Below are 25,902 nucleotides of genomic sequence, written 5' to 3'. Positions count from 1 at the left end.
GAGCCCAAACAGACAGAAAAACCCATCAGTTGACACAAAAGTCAAAGCTCCAGTCTCCAAGAGTGAACCCACTCATCACACAGATCTGTCCCTCTGATGCTCACTTGGACTAAGCAAGGCTCTAATGACACTCATCAGGTGTCTTTTTTTTAAAGGCTGTCATAAAAGAACAAACTGTTCTTCCTTTTGAGACATCTTTAATGCAGGGAAACACAACAGAGGAGAAAAGATCAGGAAGTCTTTGAAAACTTTTTCACTTAAGAGAAGAAGTGGCAAAATCAGGTGCTGACAAACCAGCTAAACCCCTCTCACGGAGATGTCCATCTGTGTTTACGGGTGGTAGATGGGAAAGGAAAGCAAGCAGATTTCTTTCTTTTCAGTTATGGGTCTCAAAAATATTATGCTCCAGATATGGTGCTGAGCAACGAGGTCAGTTCCTACTGTCCTCTAAAGCAAGGTGAGGGAGGGACAGGACACCGAACGCCAAGTCTCTGCTAGGAAGTCTCATCATGCCACATGCTTTTTATCCTGGCTTTATAGACGTGTTACTGGAAGATACCTGCTGTGAGAATCCACAGAAGAACTGGTATAAAAACTGCGGTAAAATGAAGCAAAGGTTCTAAGGGAAAAAAAAAAAAAGACAAATGGTTATGGCAGGGAAGTGCTTGACTTGTCAATCTAAATTCAAATAATTTTTCCTGTTATCAGACATTAGTGTCCGATATTGTAATATCAGACAAGTTAGGGCACTGTTTTCTACCAAGCATAAAACTAATCCAATGAGCAGTTAGTATCTGCAGAAGAGACTGGAAGAAAGTCACGCTCACGCTCCCCTGTAAGCACAATGTTCAATTGACAGCCACATGGCAGAGACAAAGCCTGTTCTAGGGAAGGAAAACGGAGCTATAGAATACCCTATACATTTTGTTGTGTGTTTACTTTTTTTTCTATTGTCAAAGAAATCCATAGGATAAACAAAGAAATAAGCTGCACACACATCCTTACCTTATAGAAGAAATACTGTACAAGGTGTGCTATTCTCACATAATATAAATGCCCATGTGCTAGTAGCAATTTTCTTAAATGTTTAAACTTTGGCACAGCATAGTCACTGTTTCTGGAAGCCTGCCGTCCTTCTTTGCCTTTTATACCTGGAGACAGAAGCATGGCAAGGGGTTAACGCCAAGGGACTGAAATTTGGACTGATGCTATGGCAAGGGGTTAATCCCTAAGGGACTGGAATCTGGACCGATGCTACCCACTGGGTTTGTTCCCATCACTCAGTGTCTCAAGGCACGACAAAGGCCGTATTTCCCTCTCGAGTGCCCCAGGAGAGCAAAACATTAATGTGCTGCAAGACTCAGCATGGTTTTGGCTCCACAACACTCAGATCTGCCTCTGGAGTTTTTAAGCTATATTTAGGTTGCTGTCTGAGTTCCTCTGTAAGAGAGTGTGGTGAAGAGTATCTAAGCCAACCTGATAAAAGATAAGGAATTGGTTTCCCCACGGGCTTGCCCACATCTCACACAGCCTAGTTATTTCACGGCAGACACTTGGCCTCCTGAGACATCCCCACAGAGCTCAGCTCAAGAAAGACAGTGTTGTTCACTCAAAAGCCACATCCAAACAAACTGCCCTGGGACCCCATTCATTAGAGGGCACCATGGCATTTCCAAAAGCCCCAGATAAAAGGCTGCCCTTTCTCTTCCATTGACCCTTCTTCAGTGGTATTACAAACATCTCCAGTAATTCCTGTATCTGACACCAATCTGCAGAAAGGAGGAGAGTTTCCAGCCTGAGGTCAGTCATATGGACAGGGCAGACACAACATAACTGAGCATCAGCCTGCAGGAAACACATGCAGTGTTGAGTTACTAGCAGCTGTGATCAGTTAGCCCTAATAAAATCTGATATTTTCATTGCACTGCCTTTGCAACAGCTGCCAGTAATGATCCATCACTTTACTACTTGTGCCTTTTTATTTCTGACCAGCAAGCAACCTTTACCTCCTTGAATTTGGCCATAGAGTTTTTGAGCACAATCTGCAGTTTATCACTGATAAGGAGAGTGGTACTATCAAAGGTGAGCAGTATATGGTCATCCCAAGCATTTATCTGGAGTCAAACCCTGGCTCCAAAGAAAGTAACAGCAGACTTTCTACATTTTTTTCAGCGGGATTAGTTTAGCCACGTGCAATCGGAAATACTGACTGCGCCTCAACAGTGAACCCCAGCAACGCAGACAGGTCTTGGGCATCAGACAGGTGTTACCAGGGGTCTTACCTATTCCAACATGAGCTTCCAAAATCATACTAACATCATTTGCACCATCCCCTACGGACAGTGTTATCGGGCTCCCTTTTGTGTTCTTCACCATTCGCACAATCTAGAAGATTTTAAAAAAGGATAGCAGCAGAAATCAAAAACTCAGTTAAAAAGCCTCCAGAGACCCCTCACTGCCCTACTTGCAAGAGCCCCTCCCCAGGACAAGCAACAAAGGCTTCTACAGCACCAAAATAACATCTGGGGAGTTCAGATTAATAAAACCCCTCACAATCACCAACCGGAGGCAAAAGCCAAGATTCCACTGCAGAGGGTTGAAGGACAGTATTTAAAAACAAATCCTAGGCAGCAGCATCCCACCCTTCCCTTGTGCCAGACCCTGTTCCTCCAAAAATGGGACCTCTCACATGTTTCAGGGGGCAGGAAACCCACCCATGGAAGAGGGGCAGAAACACGCTGCTTATCAGGCTTGGATACCATCAGCTAGTGTGAGGAAGTCACAGACTCCACTTGACAAATTTGGAAAGGAAAAAAGAACAAAACAGGAGTTTTTGTTTATTTCTAATTGGGCTGGGTTTGTGGCTTCCTGTGAGCATATTAAACAAAGGTTTTACATTCAGATTTGAAAGACTGGTATGTTTCCATCATGCTCTGAAGCTCAGATGAGGCTTACACATAGGCTGGAGGAGTCCTAGCTGATGGAGATGATCCATCCGGTCAGGTCCTAGCCAACGAATTAAAAGTGGATCACATCACTTAATGATGTGCTTCAGTCAGTTAGTAGTAGAGTAAATACCTGTGCTTTCTGCAAAGGAGCCATCCGGCAGCAGAGGACTGCAGTACACTTCAAACAGATTTGTAGAAATATGTTTTTGTAATTACTAGAACTGGAGTCCTGAGAAGGATTGAGTACCAGCGATAGCGTCGAGCCATCTATAATCAGGCCGTATTCTTGACTCAACGTCCAGCTTCTGGGACACAACAGGGAACACGTTTGAAATAAAGTCAGACTTTAAGAAGTCAATCTAGCTACTTGTATCATCTTAGTGAAAAAGAAATTGCTTTTGTATTAATCTTCTTCCCATTCCTTTTGCAGGGCTTAGCAATGTTAAAAAGCTGGGATTTAAAAGGCATCCTTCACTAAGGCAACTGCGTAATTAAGTTCAAAACCAACTAATACTAGAGATGATGAGCAAAGGGGCCAGCCGCAGCATCTGCAAGTAGCCAGTTCCCAGGGCCACAACACGGTTCTATTTCTCTACAAACTTTGCATCTGAAATGTGCACGGGTTGGGTTCTCTTGCTCACTCACCTCTTCAGGCCTCCCGGGTTTTTGGGAACGTCCTGAATCAGCTTTTTATGGTACTCCATCAGCAGCTCATGGAGCCGATCCTCCTTTCTTCCGCTCTCGCCCACTGTTTTCACCGTCAGCTCCAGCAGCTCGGTGCTGGTCTGGAAGAGCCTGCAGGCATAGCAGGTGGATTTGGCAGTTTCCATCTTGTCTCCCGTCAGCACCCAAACCTTCATGCCAGCTGCGTGCAAAGCTTCGATCGTCTCTGCCGACTGCTCCTGCAGCCTGCAAGCAGAAGCAAAACATCACTTCTCAAGTTGGCCCACACCTAACCCATATAACCTTTATTTTGTAGGTAGGAAATATCAACTCAAGAGAAGTTAATTGATTTTCCCCATGCTGGAGGGACCACTGCCACAGGAATAAGGATTAGAAGTCAGCAATCCCAGATTTTTATTTGCAGCCAAAAAAAAACCCACAACCAACACTGCCTTATATTGTGAGACCTAAGAGTCAAGAGTAAGAGTTTAATTTACACATGCAGTTACTATAACTGCACGCGAAACTGAATTTGTTTTGATGTGCAAATTAATGCTGCATGCTTAATTCACTCTCTAGAAGTGCGAGTACGTCTGTAGTTTCATTAATAAATCCTAACTCCTACTATATCAGCCAATTTTAGCAACTAGGGCACTGTGTAATGGGTTGTGCCATGGAGTAATTAATTGCCCTGGACACTTCTAGTATCTGCCTGGCTGCTCACTTCCAGCACGGAGAGTCAGGGCCATGACACAACATCAGGGAGAAACCGCAGGTACCACAGTGTCAGTGGTGATGGTCACCTCTTTACCTGTCTTCTACAGCAGTAGCCCCAATCAAGTGCATGTCTGCCTCTGTGTCTTCAAAAACCTTTGCCATCTTTTCCTCCCTGTCCTGCAGAGCCATCTTAGCTTCATGAAGTTGTCTGTCAATTTTGTCGTACTCCTTTTGAGTTAGTTCTTTGAATGCCACACAGAGCGTTCGGTAGCCATCCTGGTAAAGGGCAGGCAAGAAAATAAAGTGGACAAGTGCCCTAAAACCAGATTTTCTACAGCTCCTCACTTGAGGGTTAGTGCTTTTCTCCAACATCAGTGCTTTCTGTCAGTATGGATCCTGACAGCAATGAAAATTTGTCGGCTTGAGTCAAAAGACCAATTTCTCTGTGTTTATACAGTAACTTCTTCCCATCAGAGTAACGGTGGTTATGGTTATTATGTGCATGTAATATGGCAGAGAGAAATTAAGAGAAGGACCAGAGTCAGGAGCGTGCATCCAGCAGGGAGAGCGGAGACCGAGTGTCCCCACAACTGGGACCAGGCACTTTTCCCACCGGAGAAAACAGCCTGCTATTGTTATTTCTATTTTTAACTTGCTTGGGAGATGCTTGGACACAACTGTGATGGGAGACCATATAAGTATATCAAAATTCAAATAAAGGTGGAAGCCAAAGAAACAGAAAAGGAAAGAAGCCTGGCTTCAAAACAATGTGAAGAGACACTCAGGTTTTCAACACTTCCCTCCAAAGCAAGGTCGCATCCCTATTTTTGGAATAAGGCTTTCCTGACCCCAGGAGCCAGCCAAATTCCATTTGCGTGCTCACCATAGCGTTGCGGTCCACGTGGACTTTCGTTTGTTGGATTTCTTCTTGCTGCACCCTTGGAAAAATAGAGGAGTCTGCTCCTTTACAGAAGAGAAGCAACTTTCCTAAAAGCAAATTGTAAATAGTTTATAGCATTCATAAGCTGTAGAAAGACTTAAGAGCTCCAATAGCCAGCAAATGATGCAGAAGGAGGAAATCTGGCAGGACTAAAAGAAGGAACTGCTAGAAGCCTGGCCTGCCTACCAAAAGTGGCCTTACACTAACCTGTGCAAAACCTTGTTTGACCTCAGGCTGGGACATCAGGTGTCCCTACTTCCCTCTGAGCAAGCTTTCTGCAACAGGCTAGACAAAGCAGTTTATTTTTTTCCTATTTAGAAGCCTCGGCAATCTTTTCAGGGAGGCTAAAACCAGCATCCTATATCTTACAGGACTGACTTTTGAGAAAGATGGCGACCTTTGAATTTTTGTCTGCTATCCCCATGAAAACCCATCCTGCTCAGGGGAAGGTCTCACATCTCCCACCTCATACTCGTATCTCCAGGCTGGAACAAGGCAAGCAGGGAACTCTCCATGGGTCACTGTCCCCATCCCTTATGAGCTGCTGGCCTCCAATAGCTGCTATGGAGAAAATTAACTCTATCCCAACCAGACTCAGTACAGAATTTAATTAGACCAGCTTAGAAAACCTAACAGCTTAGCCTCTCTGGGTTACAGGAATAAAGAGAATGTGTTTTATATCTGTGCACATATGTATAGGAGTTCAGAAATGCATTTTAACTGTACCCGTGGTGGTTCTCACAATGACACTCATACGGCGACGGACAGGATCAAAGTTCAACACATGGAGAAGTTGGTACCTTAAAAAAAAAGGAACTTAGACTCAGTAAAAGAAAAATAACTATTCAAGACAGAAAATCACTAACGATGAGCTGCAGAAATCAATATACCCTACAAGTGGCAGCACACACTGAGCAATGTACTTTTTACAGCTACTGCACAAGAAAACAGAGTGAAAAAGAAACACTCCAGTGTTGCTTTGAGCGTGGGGCTGAGGGGGTGGGTGCCCACCAGTGCACTGAGCCCCCAGGCTGGGCAGCAGCTTGGCACCACGTGCCACAGGCAGCAACATCGGCTCTGGCATTTAAATAAGAAGTTTCACTGTAAGGGTAATAAAAAGTGAAACTTGCTTACGAAGGCAAGCTCTCGAGGAGTGCTGGGATTACATCAGGGATTCTCAGATGTCCCCCAAGCTGTGAGCACAGGGTAAAATCTAATTATTCTCAGCTCAAGAGGGGAAAATAACTTACAGGGAAGGGAGCCATATCACACGGTTTAGGCTTACAGTATCCCACTGTGAGGCCCCACCACTGTCCGTAAGGTCAGTAACCATGCCGTGAATCCCAGGAGCCATCTGCACAGCCAGGCATGGATGGCGGATACACGCAAGGGACTGCAGACACTTAAGGAACCTGAATTTAGACGTCACTAAAACCACCCGTAGATTTTCGCAAGTAAGCCTTCCAGCCCGCACCTTGCTGTGCTGTGCTTTGTAAAAAGGACATGAGTTTTCAGGCAGGTCATCACGGTCTGACAGCCCTTGCAGAACAGCTTTGACCTTGCCAGGTTGGCCACATTGACCAAACTCAATTAAGCCGAGTGGGAGCCGGCGCAGCACTAGCAGCTCTGTTCCTCAGCAGCCCCTGCAGTACTTACATTTCAGTTTCATTCTTTTGGTTTCGTATTTTCATGAAATCATTTTCAAGTCCTAGAAAAGTGAAACCATACCTGTCAATAAACAAAAGGACAGAACAACATTGAAAACACCCATTGGCGTATATTATACATTAACAACGTTATTGTTTCGCCTTCCGTACTGCAAAGAATAGCAAAGAACTTAGCGAGCCCGAGCTAAAAATCTTAGCGGGATGTTTGCTTGCTCCATGCAGAGCTTGTTATGATGTTCTGGCACCGCTCCCATGACCTGGAGAGTCAGGCACCACAGCGCACAGATGTCGAGAGCCTCTGGACGTGGTCCCCTGTAAATCTGCTGGAGACCCAAGCCATGAGCAAGCATATACAGCTGCAACAGCCTCCATCTAAAACCTAGGGGCTGGCAATAGCATAGAACGGTTTGGGTTGGAGGGGATCTTAAAGATCATCTAGTTCCAACCCCCTGCCATGGGCAGGGACACCTTCCACTAGATCAGGTTGCTCACAGCCCCATCCAACCTGGCCTTGAGCATCTCCGGCAGGATTCAAATGCAGGTTTGATAAAAGTAACCCATCCTATTATTTTGCCACTGCATGGCAAGGAAGCCATTTGGCTGCAATACGCACACAGTAACTGGTCTCCATTTCTTGGGGATTAAAATATATGGCCACGGGGACTCCAGCAAAGCAGCCTCTGCCCTGGCCAGGCACTGCAGCACCTTGGGGCTGCTCTTAGCAGTGAATGCAAATCACAGCCTCCTGAGAAGCTGCTCGGGGAAGACCCTTTGCAGAGCATCCCCTTTTACAGAGAGCTCATTTGAACAGGCTCACGTGGCTTTACAGGGCTGTGGGTCAGGCCCAGCATTGGTATTGCAACGTGCTTCCCAGAGAGACCTGCAGTCTTGACTAGGAAAGAGGTCTACTGCCTTCGGATAACCCTCACCTCCCACTAGCCAGAGAGAGGGAAGTAAAAAACCAACAGCTTCATATTCTTACTTTTCTGCGCCTTTCACCAAAGCAATTTCATCTGGGGAAGAGGAGATATAGGTGTATTTGCGTTCTGGGTGTCCTATCAGCCCATCCACCTGGTCTGCTTCCTTGATCTGAACGGTGTGGCACAGGCAGAGGGCTCGCAGGAACAGCTCCTCGCGGCTCTAGGCAGAAGTGAGGAGGACTTGTTACCAGCTTAATGCTGTGCATCCAGCCCACCTCACGGCACCTGGTTGTGATTTTTGTGTATGCATATTTTAAAACAAAAAAACCACACCACCCCCTCCCAGCTTCTGCTTTATTTACCAGCCAGGAGCTGACCACAAAACCCTAACGGTCATCAACATACAGATTTCTTACCTTTTCTGCTTTGCCAAAATATTTTAGGGGTCCATCGGTCTGAGAGAAGCCATCCACCTCTGAAATGCAGTCTTTGTACTTGTGCCCATCTATGCAGCACTCTATGAACTCCATGCTGTTCTCCGTCAGCGTCCCGGTTTTGTCCGTGAAGACGTACTCCACCTAGAAGCAAGCAGGCAGGCTGTCTCGTTGTACCCCAAGCCCCACGTGCCGGGAAAGGAGTCCCCCAAAACCAAAGAGGCTGGGGCATTTTAGTGCATCTGTGCCAACGCTGCAGAGTACTTTGCTGCTATCCTAACCTCAGCCCCGCAAAAAGACGCAGCTTCCCCATGGGAGTTACACCACTGTGTAGTTCTACTATTTGGCTCCTCAGAGCAGCTCCTTTGGTTTTCAGCCCATTGCACGGGCAGCTTCTGAAGACTCAAAATCTGTTTCCAGGCTCTTTGTTTTCCCTTTATCCTCTTTACTGGGGCCTTTGCTATAGCTCCTACTGCTTATATAGCTGCTGCTGCAGGTCCGTTGCCTCCTTTGGGGGATTTTCATCTTGGTGCTGTACTTAAATTAGGTAATTGCTACTCTAAATATGCTTTTATTTTTTTTTAAAAGCAAGATAAAAAGCAGGAAGCACTACACATACCCTCCACTCAGTCTCTCCTGGTGCAGACAAGAAAGGGAAGCCTGAGCTGTCTAATTGCCCCAGCAAAGCCAGCAGCAGCGTGGCTGCATGTGCATTACACGCCCAGAGAGAGGACTGGGCAGACACTTTCATTAATCCTCAAAGAGACAGACGATTTTTAATTTTTAATTGAAGCAGTGAAAGCAAACCACCCTGACACGCAGAGCACTGCGTCTGATATTCCCCAATACGGAAACAATTGACATGACCCAATTCCTGCTCTTTCATGCACTATTTATAACCTTATCCGTTTCGCAGAGCGAGTAGAATCACATTAAATGGAAAGTGCCACCAAACCAGCTGAAGCTCTGCCCTGAGGGGACCACTAGGGACTGCCACAACAAGGGTTCTTATCAGGGAGGACATTTTCATCACATTTTCATCCAAGCAGATGCAAACAGAGCATGTTCTGACCTGTCCAAGCTCTTCGTTCAGGTCCGAGGTGTTCACCAATGCTCCCTCTTTTATTTCTTCGTCATACATCTCCTTGTCCCAAGAGATGAAGAAGGAGCCCAAGAACTTCTGCATCTCTACTGTAACGTACATGGAGACTGGGATAATAAAATTGAAGAGGACCATAAATGACAAGAAGTCCGTGAACATCCGCAAGACCTGCAATGGAAAGAAGAGAAGATGCAGTCTCTGCTCGTCAAGTGTAACTCAGGGGCCGTTTACAGCAACACCTCTGGGGTTTTAGACAGTTTTTCTTCTTAGGTTAAATAGAAAAAAGAAAAACAACCTGAAAATGAATACAGCTAAGATACAGGGCCAAATTCCATTTTCCTTTGATGCAGAAAAATCTCACTGTCTTCTGCAGATCTACAAAGGTGTAATACATTGCTTCATAGTGACCAAAACAATGTTTTATTTAAGTAAATTCCTCTTAAGAATACACTGCTACAGGCTTATTCTGATCTCAAGTAACTAGAAACAAGGAGCAAGTGCCTTGAGACCAGTCAAGCTACGGTGAGGGTATAACTGATGCAGTGACATCCCTGTAAGTCCTATTCAATAATCCATCAAATTACAGATTTCTACACACTTACACTCACTCTTTCTGGCTTGACTGCCTATGTCTCGGCAAGTTTAAGAAGCCAGTTGACGTGGCCTCAATTTAAGTTTGCCTACTCAAAGCTGAAAGACAGCTCAAGTTCAGATAAGGATCCAGGTTAAATCAGGTGCTGCATTTCTATAATACATAGTATTTATTTATGCTTTGCCCTGCTTCACACAAGCATTGCTGTGCACAAGGACAAGAGAAGCAGGAAAGAAATGCAAACAGCAGGAGAGACCGAAGGAAACTACAGCACTTCCAGTGAGCAAATAGGACTCGCAGGGCTGGCAGCAGACACTATCAGATTAAATAAAACAGCCAGAATAAACAAAGCTGGAGGGGGTGCTGAAATACCAACCGACTTACCTTGAACGTCTCTCTCTCTTTTTTAGTCTTTTCGTTGTACCAAGGCTCATCATTAAATGGATTACTCTGCCAGACGTATTTCAGAGTTGTGCACACGGTAGCCTTACTCAATAGGATGCACAAATACACTATCAAGAAAGCGTTGATAGATCTGAAAAAACAAACCTATTTTTTAAATACTTGCATCTATTTTTATATAGAAAACCATGCAAATAAGCAGGAACAAGACTTCTTTACTTTTAAGACGGGAATTACAGAACAAGTGCTTTTGACAGTGCTGATATATGAACTGACCCTGAATATTTTAACATTTCTTAATTTAGTTTTTAAATAAAAAAAGCTACTAAATGATGCAGCTCCTTGAAAGATATGCTTAATCAAATACACAGATTTTCTATGCAATCAGAGAGCATCTGAAACAAAAGGCAGATTAGGGGATTATTTCTGTACAAGTAATCCATGGGAAAAAAACCCCCACACAACAGCTTTTACCGATTTTTTTTTCTGACTACAAATACTCACTTTTCTACAGCAGACCGTTTCTGAGATTTCCCTTGGTAGTTCAAAGCCATTTTCGTTTCCATTCCAGTATAGACCGCAACTCCTAGAGGGTATTAAAGCAGGGCTCATAAGAGACTCGCAGTCCTGGAGGGACCCAACTTACACTTAGCCATAAGGGGCATTGGTGTTTACATGAAACCTGAATCCCAATTGAAGAAAGAGGCATTACCCAAGGACTTTTCAACTACAGAAACCTCCGAGGCTGCTAAGTAATGTACTTGCATATATCCCAGAGCACTGAGCAGGAGCCTATGGATCACACACAGTCAGAAAAAACATCAGTCTTCCATAATAGCCATCACTCTCAATCACTAATGGCTGGAACTGTGATCCTAGCACATGTTTTCCGCCAAGGGTTTGGGAACAACTCCCCGCTCTTTGCATCTCAGGCAAAAAGAAAAGCTTGTTCAGGTGTATTAACTCAACCTGCACAGCTTGGCAGCACCACAGATATAACTGCTATCTCCTAATTTCACCTTGTCAACTTTGCAATCAGCTTGCACACCAAATCTAACTGTAGAGCCCAGGCAGACAGGCTGTAGAGAAATATTTTCCCTCTCCAGATTCAGTGATGAACATCTAACATTTATGATTATTTATCAGAACTATTTAAATAAAAAAATAAATAAATAATAATAACTGTTCACCATAAATCTTCTTGGTATTTTTGAGGGTAGCACCTTTCAGTAACAGGTTTTCAGGACCCAAAGACCTAAATGCAAAAGAAGTTATAGCATTACATCACTCAAACAACATTCAAACTTCTTTATAATTTAGACCGAGAGACAGATTATAAAGCTAAACAGATGTTCTTTAGATCTGATTACTTGATTTGTACGTTAAATTGGGCATTGCTCAAGTTTGTTTTTCTCTTTATATACTTCTATCTCCATTTCATCTTACACAGACTATTCTTGGTGCTCAAAGTTCCAAATTTAATGGGGGATTATCAGTCAGGCTTTTGAGGAATAAGTGCAAAGTGTTCAGATCTAATACATTCCAGTGCTTATATAAAAATGTGATTTTTAAAAGCATCAAAAGCCTGTCCATTCCAGCACAGTTGATCAACGGCACCAAAGCTTATTTTGCTCCCATTCGTGTTTTTATTTCTCTTCAAATCTCCCACCCATGACCCTCTATTGCTTCTAGGGTCTGGGTAGATCCACCACAGCACGAAACAGCCAGCACCACTCTGGTAACAGCCATCTGGTTTTGATGGCTTATAAACGTTTTTGGCTTATTTTTCCCCCTGAAACACTCTGATTGATGGTTAAGTTTCTGCTTTCCTTCAAATAACAATATTTCGCAATTGCCTGGTAAATTTGTTCCCCATCAGCAGGGGAGGACACTACCAGCTGGTCCTGCATTGCTTCCCCAAGAGGGGCTCAAACAAATCACAGGATGGTAGAAGGGGGTAAGTGGAGAGGTCAACTATGGGCCTCCCTTCAGAATGAAATATTTGGAATGGTTAAATAAAAACAACCATTCCCTAATGATGGCAGCACAAGTTCAGATCCTTGAAGTTCAATGTAGACGCCCAACCTCTTTGAGGAGAGCCAGCAAGATGGCTGCAAGACCAACCTGGCTACGGGTTCTTGGTTACTTCTGTAGATGTTGATTATTCCAACAAATCTGCAATAAAAATATGAGAAACTTGTATTACAATCACATGATAAAGAGCTACTACAAACATACTAAAAAAAAAGTCATCGACAGGAGATGGAAGCAAACACATAAGTGAGCGCATTTGAGAGTTTAATGCTTCAGAGGGCTGGCTGCGCTCGGGACAGGGAGAAGCCACACAACTCCCATGCCCAGCTGGCCCCCCCGCTGCCCCCCGCCAGCGGAGCAGCAGTACCCGACCGTGCCTACGCACCCCAGCACCTCCCCATTACAGAGTACAGCACACCCCAGCAAACCTCCTTCGAGGGATTTAACCACAAAGACTGCTTACTCCTGGAAGTCATTCGGCCCAACGTATTTTACTTGGGAGGTAGAGTGGCCTAAGAATAGGCACACGGACCATTACTACAGCTGAGCTGACAAAAAATAGTTCATTACATCAGGATAAGAGCTGCACCACGGAAGTTTTGCTGAAAAGAAACCGAGCCCTGAAAAAGCATGGTGTCAACTCTGCCATCCTCGTGTGAAAGAAGCCCAGCAGCTTATCACTGCCTCAAGAAACCTTCTGGTTTCTGACGAAAAGAAAACACCCTTCGCTTTGCGGATCAGATCCCCTGACCGACAGTGCTCAGGTGGCCGCAGGAAGATGACACCAGGCAGCCGCAGGACGGGACGGGCATGCGGAGCAGACTCACTTGTAGAGGTCGGGTTGCGGCTGTTCACACTCAATTGTGGCAGTGAGGGCATCGATGGCTTCGTCCGTACAGAGCACGGTGGTATCCCGCACTGCATAGTGAGTCTGGGCAGAGAAGCACAGGCAGCGTCACCACAAACCCCCAGCAACACCGCCCATCCCCAAGTTTTATACCCCATCACTTAAAATTCCACCATGCCAAGGCTCGTCAGCACCAGCAGCTCACCCCGCTCCCACAAGCATCTCCCAGCATAAGACTGAAGTCAATAAACTTAAGAGACATCATAGCGGAAAGGAGCTACTGGATATCTGTTCAGTAAGGCATGCACCAAAAGCAGAGCATCTTTGTTTTTTCCCTGGGGATTTGCTGCTGCCCCAGCTCAGGTAGCGGGGAGGCTGCAGGTGCCCCCAGGCCGAAGGGGCTCCCGAGGACCATCCACATGCCCGCTCCTGAAGGTAATTAGACACCAGCTCCAGTGCCCAGGGATCAGGCAGAGCACTGGCAGACTCCAAGTTATTTTTAGCAGCTGCTGCTGCGAAGGTTCATCTCTCACAATTAACTGGAAAGCCCATGAAGGATCCGTTCACTGCCTTCCAGGCTCTATTTATAGGAGCTACTCAGAGCTCCAAGTCACGGCAGGCTGCCTCGATCCATCTTCATAAACAAATTCATTAAGAAGCTTCCTCCGCTCCTTACGTTTGCGTTCCCCTCCTTGCGCATCCCATGAGGAACCATTACGTTACACACGCTGTAGTCATGACATTATACATACCCACCTTCGTGCTGTTTGGTAACCTGCCTGGCTTTTCGTATTGAAAGCAGACGCACAAACACACACACGCATTTCTGGTATAAATCACAGCTTTTGTGAAACAACTCAAAATTGTTCCTGCAGTGCCCAGTACCAAACCCAACCCTTGTGCAGGGTTGTGCATCCGCTGCTCCTGTCACCATGGACCGTGCAATTACTGAGTGATACTTCAAAGCCATCTCCTAATCAATTCCACGATCTTTACATCCTCAGTCCCTTAGTGTATTTAGAAAACACATGTTCCTTTAGAGAATGCATTACCGAAGATTTGCACTTCAAAGACAGAGCCCTGACAAAAATCCCTTTTACAGTTCTGCTCCAGTTTCACTTGACCAGGCACCTTTCCCATACCTTGACCTGACATGCCCCAAATACCAGAAAAATCCCCACCAGGTAAGCAGTAAATATCAGTGCAGATGAGGTTTCGTGCATACCTGAGTGGGCTTCCCTCACCCTTCTTTTGCAGCAAACCCTGGTTCCTAATGCCCTGTTTCCCCAAACAGCACTTGCTTTTCTACTCCCTCTTTCCCTCTTCAACTCGTCAAGAAACAGGAGACAGCTCCCAGTCACCGACAGGAATCCACAAACCAAGAAAAAAAAAAAAACCAAAAAAAAACCACACAAAACACACCACAGTGCTTGATATAGAAATTCAGCATCGCGCTTACAGACTCAAAAGTTAGTAAGAGTCAAGACTCTGCAAAAGTTATGTGAACTCATGCATATAATACACTCGACACAAATAAGCAATTGCCTATTTAATATGATTATCCATTTTTATCCTCAAGCTACTTCAAAGCTCCACTCCTCTTCACTAGTGGAACCAGTATGGTGCACCAGCACCGCATCATCTCCTACACAAGATTTCAAGTACCGATTAAGAGTCGCCCATAGAGACAAGCCACAGATTCCATACAACACATATCGGACCAACAATGGTATTTCCCACTGACTTCAGAGTGTGCCAGAACAAATCACATCATTTTAAAGTACCTTCCAGTCTTACTACTGCAGTTGCTAGTATCTGTATAAATATTTATCAAACACAAGTGCAACCAAATGTTCATGTCTTCTGATGTATACAAGTTTTTTGTTGTTGTTGCTGCTTATTTCCCTAGTTTAGAGAGTGGGGGATGAAGAAAGAAAATAAACTGAAGAGGAGATTCATCCTGAGCAAGACTAATATTAAACTTCACTGCTTGATTCAGGGAAAAGGAGAGAAAAAAAACACAGAAGTGATGTTTTTCTCATGCTGGTGAAAAACTCCCCAAATGAATCTAGACGTACTGCCTCAAGAAGTCCCCGATCTCACTGGAGAAATCTTAGTTAAGTAACAGACGCATTGGCCAGTACTGGAAAGGGAGCTGAAGCAGCTACAGGCACTGCTTTACCGATGCACCAGACCTCGTGATGTGCAGCTGGAACAGGGAAGCACTAACACGCTTCCCATGATGGGTAATAAGACAGTGAAGCTCCATCAATAAATATCGATACAATTTGGGACAGCGTCAGCAGAAATGGCTGTTGGAGATCAAACGGAAAAACAAACAATCCCTGAGGGGCTTCGGTGCTGACGCGCTGGGAGCAGACGGAGGGAAGAGCTGTTAAATTCAGCCATGCAGGCACGGGGATGGGCTCTGCAGGAGCATCCTCCAGTCAAGCACAAACCCCCCCGCACAAGCACCAGCTTCAGTGGCAGCGCCAGGCACCCCAGTAGCCCCCAAGCACCAGCTCCTGAATACCACCTCATCCATCCCCATCACCTTGAAATTGGACTCGCCATCGAGACTTGCTGTAGTAACGTAACAGGTCCCATCAATGCTGCTCGAGGCCAAAAATATCAAGTCACAGGGGAAGGTCTCATCTGCTTTCACTTCTACTATGTCTCCAACCTGGAAGAAAGGAAACATTTACATGAAAAGCCCTCTTGGTTGTTATTAGATGGTTACAGATGTAGCTTTTCTCAAAGCCTGGAAGAAATCACCCTGGCTAAAAGGGAAAGCAGGGTTCAAGAGGTGCATGGGTCCCCGAGCATCACTCCAAAGCGTGACGGGTTGACCCAGCCCAGCACCAACTCAGAGCACCCACGTGGCATGGTTAGTATTTATTTCTCTGCTAAATCTCGATGGAGCAAGAGACTGTACTTGTCTGAAGCGCGGTGTGATAAATTAACATCAAAGCTAAGTGTACTTTCCTGGTGTCCTTGGGAGACTTGGAAATAGAAGAGGACTGCCTGTCCTGGAGAAGTGCAAAACGCTGACAGATCTGTCACTTGTCAGCCCCGGTACAGCTTTTGCAAGACACTTTTCAAAAGCAATCAAAGGCAGCTTCACTCCTTAACCGGGAACAGCTCTCAGAGCATCTCATCTGAAAGCCAGCACACTGGGGCAGCTCTAACATCAGTACATCCCTCCTCCCCTGCCCTTCTCTCCTTACCACACACCCTCGTGTTCCCATCAGCTTCAGTGATAACCACACATGAGCTCTCTGTTAAGAGTTACCTTGATTTTTTCACTCTCTTTCTGCACTTGCTTGGCATTTTCGACAATGAAGACATTGCTTTTGTTCACTTCGTTGTCAGCTCTGTGCCTCAGCCAGTCCTCGTATCCCTAGGCACACAAATACAAGCAACAAACTTGTAACGAAGCAATTAAACAAATGAAAGAGGATGAGTGGGGACAGAGAGTGAAGGAGAGTTTTTTTTTTTTTAAAAATGAATAAATCAAGCAGTCCTCAGACCTCCTTCATGCCTGACAAAACATCAACCAGAGTAGCTCAGACTCAATCAATTTATTTTAAAAACTTCATATGCATATTTGACAGATTCAGAACAGATTAAAATAACACACAAAAATAATCTACATGCAGTGCATGCAACGAGCAGCTGAACTACTGTAACATGTTTCTATTATTCTCAATGTTGGCAAGAACACGCTGATAATACGAATAATACACTTAGCACCCTACAACTCTTTCCTATGGTAACGCAGGATGAGACTCTTCAGCCTTTACTGAAAGACTAAAACATTCAGATTTGAAGCAGATGGATTTTACTCTAGCTCTCCCTTTCTGGCCCCTGCAGAAGAAACTTCTTTTATTATTCAATCCTTCTGTAGAGGAAATTTTAAATGGCACATGTGCATACAATGGGAGGAAAAAGGGCTTTTAACACCGCAAGATGAGGACTACATATTTTTGGGACTAGCTGAGCAGCTGAACAGAACCAGACTTTTCCATTTACCAACATGGGAGCAGAACGTGGGCAATATTTGGAGCACGACTCTGCAAAAACTCAGACAGCATTTCTAAAAAGAGAAGAAAAATTCAAGTAAAGCCAGAACTACAGCGATAACCTTTACTGAGCCACACGGCTTGCTTACAACAGTACATACAGAGATGCTTTACGTTGCCAAAACAAGAGAGACCAACAACTGCACTCAACACACAGCCTTTTTTGAAAAGCACCAGTATATGCATCACCTGTGAAGGGTTCAAACCTACCAGCCCGTTTTGGTGACTTCTGAGTATATTCAAATACATGCTCATTTTCTCTACTACATGTCCCAAGGAGCATCTTCCTCTCCCCACATTGACACTCGTACCTGTTTGATAGCTGTAACAGTGATGACAAAGAAGAGTGGGAGGCCGCTGGTCACTGGGCTGGTTGGGGTGTCCACTATCACCTGCAGAGAGAAAAAGTGTACTGCTGACAACTGGTTTTCAGGCAGCAGAAGAAACAAAAACTCTGGTAACAGTGGGAAAAATGGGTGCTCATCCCACTGGGGTAAGTCACAGCCCAGTAGAGGAGGAAGGGTAGGCAAGAAGGACCAGCACAGGCATTCCCAGCAGTGCTCTCCTCCACCTCAAGATTACTACGATACCTCCTTGTGAAGATCATAGGATGTCCTCGGGTGGGAAAAACCCTATCAGAGGTAGCTTAAAACCTAAATTTGACCTTGCTGTAGTGGGAAACAAAAGCCTGGATCAATGGACTGCTGGGGGTGGGCTACATAAACTTAACTACTCAAAATGCAGATGCCAACGAGCCTGCTCCCACCACAGGTTGTGCTGGAGAGGACCAAGGCAGGGAAGGATGGGGCAGAGGCAGCAGCAATGCATGAAGTGAAAAACACCCTCATTTCTCACTGAGCCACAGGAGGGTCATTTCTCCTCTTTGGCAGTGAAGACGGGGTATATCTGAACCCTAAAACATGGTTGGTTACGAGAGGGAGGACAGCACCAGGCGTTTTGAATCACTGACACTCAGAGGTTAAAAATAACAGGCATCAGCCCAAGTTACCTATGAAATATATTGCAGACTAGAACATGAATATTTAAGTAAAACAGAAATTCACGCTTTGTCTTTAAGCTCTCAAATTTGGAGTTCAGAGCATGATTTAAGCACAGCAACCCCATGAGGGCCTTGGGGTGGGTAGCTGGATCCTTCCTGAACTCGGTGCAGCGCTTGCGCCAGCACCACGGCAAAGACCAAGCCCCTTCATCGCTAATTAAACCTTCGGGCTGTGGGAAACCGCTGTTCCTTCTGACTGTATCACGACTTGGCCCGAAGGGTAAGAACGGCAGAACAGATTCATAACTGGGAGGGAATAACGTAAGGGGAGGACAAGCTGCTCCCTTGCCACCTTCCAAACCAGGGCACACAAAATTAGCCATTTTTCCTGCTGTCCCAGAGAGGATGGGAACACAAGAGGCAGATGGTGAGGGCTGTGACGAAAAGGACAGGGAAGCTCAGCAGAAAGGCTTTGTGTTCCCCACAAAGGGACTTTGTCTCCCTCCACTTGTTTGCACTTCCCTGGCACGCTCACAAACAGCAGCATTTGTATATTTATTGTTTTAGGCTGCCCGTAAAAAGCTGCATTAAGGACAGGACTTCTCTTATCAGCCAGAAGGAAGCTACATGGAAAATTTTAACTCTATGAAATGCTGCACTCTGCAATATTACCCTGCATTACTGGACCCAAGGAGTGAAGTGCCAGAAGATACTGAAGAGGAAGAGATATGCCACAAGAAGCAACCAGGTAAGTGGCATATGAGTTAAGTAGCATGAGGGTAAACCAAGATAAACACAAGTATTTCCAGGAACACAAAGCCCTGGCTCACTCAAATGGGTGTGAAATGTTTACAAACAGAAAAGTCTGGTAGAAACCAGACTTTGGAGGAACAACCTCGAGCGAAGACGGTGCCAAGCGTCAGGTGGACATATTGCACACAGCATGCGTGATGGCCACTCACCGGGGTGGTATCATTGAAGTTTAGACCAGTCAGTCAAAAGTTATCTTGGAAAAATTGGACAGATCTTGGGAATACAAGAGAAACTTTGGCTTTTCACTGAGAAGGGCAAGGGAGAGGACCTCCTGCTGCCCAATGGGAGAGTTTTCTGCTCTGGACAAGATGCAGCTGTATGCATTTGTTTAAATAAACGATATGATTTCTGTCCACACAAATGCTGTATTACAGATGATGAACACAAATATTAGATGAAGACCCCACAAGAACTCGTTCATGTATTTGGAGATGGGACTCCCCGCGCATCCTGTGGCTGGATACTGCTCTTCCCCTTCGCAGCTGGTGGAAAGCCGAGGGACACACGAGCAATGAGCTAGAACATCAAAGGCAGACCCCTCTGAAGCTATCTTTGAGCTGGTTTAGGACTTCAACAGCTTCATTTGGATCCACTTAAAAGTGACAAAATCCTCCTTTTACTTGATAGTTTCTTCCTAACTCATTGTTTAGGAGACTGAAGACCACAGTACAGAAGTCACCTCCATCAATCAAAAGGGACATTTTTCATTCCTGGCACCTCCTAAATTAGCTCACTGCCATCAGCTTGGTCTGTCTACAAACACACTTGGGCTACGCTTACTCCAGGCCAGCCATTTCCACCAGGAGTTTACTCAGTTTCCTTTGAGTGTTGCAATAGATGAACCAAAGAGAGAGCTATTTGTATCCCTGTCAGTGCACTAATAGGTATTTTTTGTTTAATGCATGTACTTTCTAAAACAAGAGCTGAATTTGGAGTCACAGAGTAATAGACATTTTGATAAAGGCTTTCAGCAGCAGGTACAGCAGATGCACCAGGCAATTCCCAAGCACCGTAATACTTCACTCCTCATGCAGCACACAGGGCAATTCCATTAATTCAAAGTAATTTCAAGATAAGCACCAACGTTTAAGCCATAGATGCTATTTATCAAGGTATAACGCTTGGTATTTTAAATGAATGGAGTGGCCTTGAGTGCTTTTTTAAGGCGAGTGACATCTCCAGAACCACGAGCACCCGCAGGCAGTCAGTTACTCTATACGGCAGCAAGTGCATTAGTGCTGTCAGGTTGGCTTTCGTTCAGTTGGGTTTGTTTTTTCTCTAATAGAGCATGAGGGTTGCTTCCTTATTTTAGATGTGCTCACAGAATAAAAACAAGGAGAAATAGCCAGGCTCTTCTCTCACCTGCACACACCTGTGCCTAAAATGGGTAAGTAGCTAAACTGCAACTGGTTTTGTAAGTATAATTACAAATATCCCACGTTCTTCATGGCCAGAGAGTCAGTATAGAAAATGTAATACCATGTCACTAAATGGCCAACTACACAAAAAGGACATCCCGACTCCAGGGCATCGCTTCAGTTCAAGGCAAATTACAAATTCAGTCTGACAAAATGGAGCAACATCAGTGAAATCAAGAGATGGAGGCGAGCCAGCTGATGCCGGGGTAAATTGGCCTTTCGTGTAACACTGCCAGGAGGAGCCATCCACAGCCATTATCTTGGGATCCCTGCTTTCTGCGGCAGCCACCGAAATGACTATAAACCATAACTCTTTACTGCAAGGATAAAACATTTTTGGCACTTGTCTTTTAAACATGCAGCCTAGAAGAGAGTGATACCCCAGACCTGAACCACCAAAACCCCAGAGAAGTCATCTAACAGCAGGCTGTTTCCAGTAGCTGCACAGTGCCATTTAATTTGCTGGGGTAGAGTTTTGACGCCTCTTTTCAGCCCTAGAGCAGGTTGTCTGCTGAGCCCCAGGCCTGAGGATTTAAAAGGTGAGTAAATGCACTGCAGTGATTTTTCCAAACTCCCTTCACCCCAATGCACTTCGACAGCCTGCTTTTCTCGGCTGACAGAACAGAAAATGAGTATTCAGGTTTGCTCAGGATTCGCCCCTTAATCAAAGCCACAAAGCAGATCAGAAAAAGTTCGTCCACGTACAAAATTTGCTATTTTGTCTATGCAGAGCAGCCTCCTGAAGCTTCACGTTCCCAAAGCTCATGCTAAGCATTTTCTGAATTTTACTGAGCACAGCCTCTCTCTGCTGTTTGCCTTGAAACTCACTATACTTAAGACATACAAATATCTTATAATCTGGGAAAATACACAGTTATGCAGCAGAAGTAATAAAGGTGACAAAAAAATAGACCTTAATTCTGTAGCATCAAATGTATTTTCACCGGTTGACTGATCTTAACAGTTAAAGAGTTAAGATGTTTTTTTAATCGTTTCAGCAGTCATTCAAACATCATCTCAGACCAGCCCAAATATTTTAGTTATTATTATGCCTTGGACAGTGTGCCAGAATAATAACACAGCTTTCAACTAAAAAAAAAAAAACAAAACACCACACTTATGAGCACCTTACCATCAGTACGTAAATAAAAACCACCTTTGGCATCAAAGCTCTTACCTGCACAAGGAAGATGATGAGGAAGTAGAAGTTGGCAATTCTTCTAAACTGCTCAAAAAGGTTCTTCGGGAGGAAGTTCCAGAGGGTGTACTGTGGGGAGAGAGGAGGGGCTCACAAACGGACCAAGGCACGGGGCTGACTGGGGACTAGAGCTACAAAATGGGAAGTATCTGCACAAAATAGGCCAGGAGTTTTCCCTTTAACCCAGCGAGGAGCACCGCAGCAAGCCATCTGAGCAGCCCCGGTGTGCTCTAGGCAAAGGTCCAGGTCCCTGTTTTAAAACTGGGAGCACGAAGCAGCTGGATGCTGAGATGCCACCGAGCTCCGGCTTCAGCTTCCAGCTCCGGCTCTCTCCACTGGTTCACTGAACAGTTGGAAGTGTCTCACAGTTACATGGGGGTTTTGGTTTCTTTGCTTTAAAGTAGGCAGCTATTTCTCTTTTGTCAAAATAACCCAAACCACACGGTTGGAGTTGGTGAACGGTAAAAGAATACAAAAACAATAGGATCTGTTTCAGCAGACAACTTCTAGATAGGCATTTGTAGAAACATGATTTCATGAAGAGGTAATGCACAGTGCAGAGGGTTCCCCCCCCCGGCCCCAAACAAATTCCAAAAACCATCTTAGAGATGCTCTTCCATTTAAAAAAAAAAAAAGCCATGATGCCCATACAAAATTGTTATTAGGTTCTGCTTCATTATCATTTTAAGAAAGCTGCCGAATCATTTGCTTTGGAAAACATGTGGAATTTAAGAACAACATGGAAAATAATGGGTCTAATATCTGATCTTTCAGTCTGCCTGGAATAAACAAATAATAAGCAGCCAAGCCTCAAGATCATCGTCCACTTAATTATAATAGGAGACTGGTCAGGTAAGAAGACTCCATGGCCAGCAAATATAAATCGAAAATAAGAGCAAGGACACAACATTCAAAAATAAATCAGGGAAGAATTAAAATTAGTGCTAAAACAACCATTTGTCAGAGAGGGAACTGAAACAGGTGAAGATGTCCTCTCTGAAGAACCCCCTTGCGTGCCAGGGAAACGTCAATGGGAATGCTACACAAGTTAAACACGGTTAGACTTACAACTTTTTCCCAATATAGATGCAGACAGCAGACATATAAAAACAAATAAGATCCAAGCTGTATAAAAAAGAAAGGAGAGGGAAAAATCCCCTTACAGCTCAAGTACAGTAAAACCAAAGCCTAACTGTATGCTCAGCATCAATGAATCCTAAGTTACATAATATGTATCCAGCTGTGTTGACAATATGGGATGCCACTTGTTTGATATTTTACTCGAATTGGCTTCAAATCTTTTGAAATAGCTTCACGAACATCATGGAAAAAAGCTAAGCAGAAGGCAGATGGGTGTCATCGTAGTTTTCCACCATAAACAAAAGCTGCATTAATACTGTATGAATGTTTCCCCTTTCATCCAAAGGGATAAACAGAGCATGGCTATTTTTGTCCTATCTCAAGAGAGAAAAAACCCATGGAACAAAAAAAAAAAGGGAGGAATTGTATTTTTCTGTTCATTTATAAAACCTTCCTTTTTGCAAATCCAAGTTGCTGTTGTCTCCTGCTGTATTACACTTAACCTGTCCTTTCTTCCCAAAGGGAATGCCAGAAAACGTTAAAAAAAACATACACAAAAAAACTAAATACAAAACTACTGTGTCCGCACGCTTTGCTCCCATCCAGCCTAGCAGAAAGGAATTTGTATGCACACCCACTGGGATTGATAGGAAGAAAACAAGACTAATACAGAGACTGGAGTTGTGGTGTAAGGTAAGTACCAGGCTGCTCCACCTGCAAAGGGACCTTTACATCCATCCTTGAGGAATTTGGAGTTTCTGTTTCAAAAACAACCACCAAATAAAATCAGGGTGAATACTCAAGCAGGGAATACATGTGCACGATGCATCCAGACAAGCAGAGCAAGTTCACCTTGGAGGAGACGATCCTGTTGTCGCAAAACTTCTGTGCCACGTATGCATCTGTTTCCAAAACTGGACGGCGTCCAACCACCACAGTGCGCGTACCGACCCGCTTCTCTTCCCCAGCACACTGTTGGGACAACCAGCAAAGGGAAAAATTAAATTTTAGCTCAAAAAAAAGTCAAATATTTGTATTAATACCTTCCAGCTTCTGAAAGCACTGTGTTGTTCATTGCGAATAAGGCAGCTGGAACCTCAAAAATTCACTTCTCTGCCCCAGCAAAAGCACAGAGAACGAAGAGGCACAGGTAAGGTCATTTAACAAAACCAAGGCCACTCTGTGCCTGCAACCTGGGGTCCCCATCACTGCTCAGTCACCGACCCCCGAGAACCACAGCCCGTCCCAGACCCCCCAAGACAGGTCACCATGCTCCTGCCTGAACTTGCAGCCTGTGCCCATCTGCCAGGCAATTTTTCCTTCTTGAAGGAGAATATACCTTCATCAAGCACTTCAAGTCATTAGGAATATCATTTCTCTTCTACACATCTCTTCCTAAGCTGGACCTGGAGAGTTCTTCAACGCTACAGTTTCTGCAGTGGCTCCAGGCTTTACCCCAGGACCCCACGGAGGATGATGGAAACTGCACCCTCCTTTAAACTTGCTCTCCTGTCAAACCCTCAAGTCCACCCAAAATGTCTCACCACCGCAATGGTGCACACAGACTTGGGATTTAGCTTAAAAAAAAAGTGTACTTCTGCTATTTTATAATCTCAGATAAAACCATAAATAATAAAGCAGACAGTTTCACATCACAAACTCCTCAAAAAGACATGCAGGGTGCTGGGGATGCCAGTTTGTCTTGCTGGGGTTTTATTTTAAAGTATAACGAGATGTCACAAGTGAATGATAACCTGGTGTCATGCAGGCTTGATGAAAGCCCCCCTGCTCCACAGCTGCCAGGGGAAGGATGGGGGAAATTACAGCAGAATAAACTCAAAGAGAGGGGAAGCAGAGTGGCTCTGTGGGAGGAGAGCATCCCTTTCACAAAACCACGAGAGACGCTTGTGAGCAGCAACACAGGGATCTAGCAGAGACCCAGCCATCCCCATGGCCCTTGCAGGCTTTCCAAGGGAGGTCACAGCACCCAGCAAATTAAAGATAGATCCTCCTAATCCAATGCAGAGCGTGTTAAAATAACACATAGTAAATAAGGTACCTGAGTATACTGAAAGTAACAGTGCTCTTCTACTTAAATGTAACTCTTAAATACCAAATTTCCAACTTCCTATAACTTCATTTAAAAACACTTGCAAAATTGTGACAAGGCAGAGGCAATGCAGGTCCCTGGCAGTGCCTGCAGCCCTGGGGAAGGGGCAACATCGCGGGCTCTGTTTCCATCAGCTTCCAACTCCAGGCTGCTCAGCACACGCAAGGGTCTCGATGGATCAGAAAAGTCTATTTTCAAAAGAAACAAAACTGTGCAATAGTTTAAAAATCAGCTTTTCATTCTGTCCAGGTTCCACCTTGCATATAACAAAGCATCCCTGCTGCAGATGCTCGCAGCCAAGGGAGCAGACCTGGCTAGCACCAGGAAGCGTTTTGCAAGGTTGAACTTAAAATTATAAAGTGAATTTTAAATGTCCACTAAGAGCAGATGGAGTGAGAGGAAAAGGAAGAAAAAAAAAAAAGTGGTCTTAGGCCAGGCTAAGGTTTTCTTAGAGTTAAGGTTTTGGATTTTAAAACATGAGCAGGGAAGACATTTGTCACTGTTCATGGTTCAAGGGCATTAGCAGGTGGCAGGGTTGCTAAAACACCAGCGGATAGCGTTCATACTCCATTTAGTCTTATTAATCCTCAACCCTAGAGCTTGTTTGCTTTGAAACCCCACCAAGGTAGGTGCCAAAAATGCCAAATCCCCATGTCAGCTGCCCAGTATAGGCTCAGCCCGCTGCGGACAAACGCTCCTGGCATGCCCCGGGTCCGTCTCAGCATCCCGGTTGTCCGAAGGGCCCATCGCAAGCAGCTTCTCGAGCTGCAAGCAAAACCCAGCTAGAAAACAGGTACTCTGGAAACAACCACGCTAAGACAGCGAGGCCTGGGACTAACTGCTGCTTGGGGAGAGTTTAAAAAAAAAAAAATCCCCCAAAATTAAACAATTAAAACATTAAAATAAATAAATAAAAATATAAGTCAGCCCTGTTT

The 25,902-nt window shown here is 44.7% G+C and overlaps 1 protein-coding gene across 1 annotated transcript in view; it reads right to left on the bottom strand.

Moving 5' to 3' along the window:
* Positions 1-25,902, bottom strand: part of ATP11C (ATPase, class VI, type 11C) — a gene marked incomplete at its 5' end in the record, with an annotated part of 42,629 nt that overhangs the window by 12,707 nt on the left and 4,020 nt on the right. The window contains 22 exons of the mRNA XM_009702260.1: positions 560-619; positions 1,006-1,151; positions 2,283-2,385; positions 3,079-3,253; positions 3,594-3,857; positions 4,423-4,604; positions 5,212-5,315; positions 5,995-6,068; positions 6,925-6,996; positions 7,918-8,075; positions 8,272-8,433; positions 9,362-9,559; positions 10,368-10,518; positions 10,890-10,971; positions 11,576-11,640; positions 12,510-12,560; positions 13,247-13,350; positions 15,821-15,949; positions 16,559-16,666; positions 17,660-17,740; positions 21,757-21,846; positions 23,710-23,829. Of these exons, the coding sequence (XP_009700562.1) occupies positions 560-619; positions 1,006-1,151; positions 2,283-2,385; positions 3,079-3,253; positions 3,594-3,857; positions 4,423-4,604; positions 5,212-5,315; positions 5,995-6,068; positions 6,925-6,996; positions 7,918-8,075; positions 8,272-8,433; positions 9,362-9,559; positions 10,368-10,518; positions 10,890-10,971; positions 11,576-11,640; positions 12,510-12,560; positions 13,247-13,350; positions 15,821-15,949; positions 16,559-16,666; positions 17,660-17,740; positions 21,757-21,846; positions 23,710-23,829 (2,679 nt within the window). The remainder of the gene's footprint in view (positions 1-559; positions 620-1,005; positions 1,152-2,282; positions 2,386-3,078; positions 3,254-3,593; positions 3,858-4,422; positions 4,605-5,211; positions 5,316-5,994; positions 6,069-6,924; positions 6,997-7,917; positions 8,076-8,271; positions 8,434-9,361; positions 9,560-10,367; positions 10,519-10,889; positions 10,972-11,575; positions 11,641-12,509; positions 12,561-13,246; positions 13,351-15,820; positions 15,950-16,558; positions 16,667-17,659; positions 17,741-21,756; positions 21,847-23,709; positions 23,830-25,902) is intronic.

The sequence above is a fragment of the Cariama cristata genome, unplaced genomic scaffold, assembly GCF_000690535.1.
Source record: "Cariama cristata isolate BGI_N322 unplaced genomic scaffold, ASM69053v1 scaffold35656, whole genome shotgun sequence".
NCBI lineage: Eukaryota > Metazoa > Chordata > Aves > Cariamiformes > Cariamidae > Cariama > Cariama cristata.
This window is presented reverse-complemented; position numbering and strand designations above follow the sequence as displayed.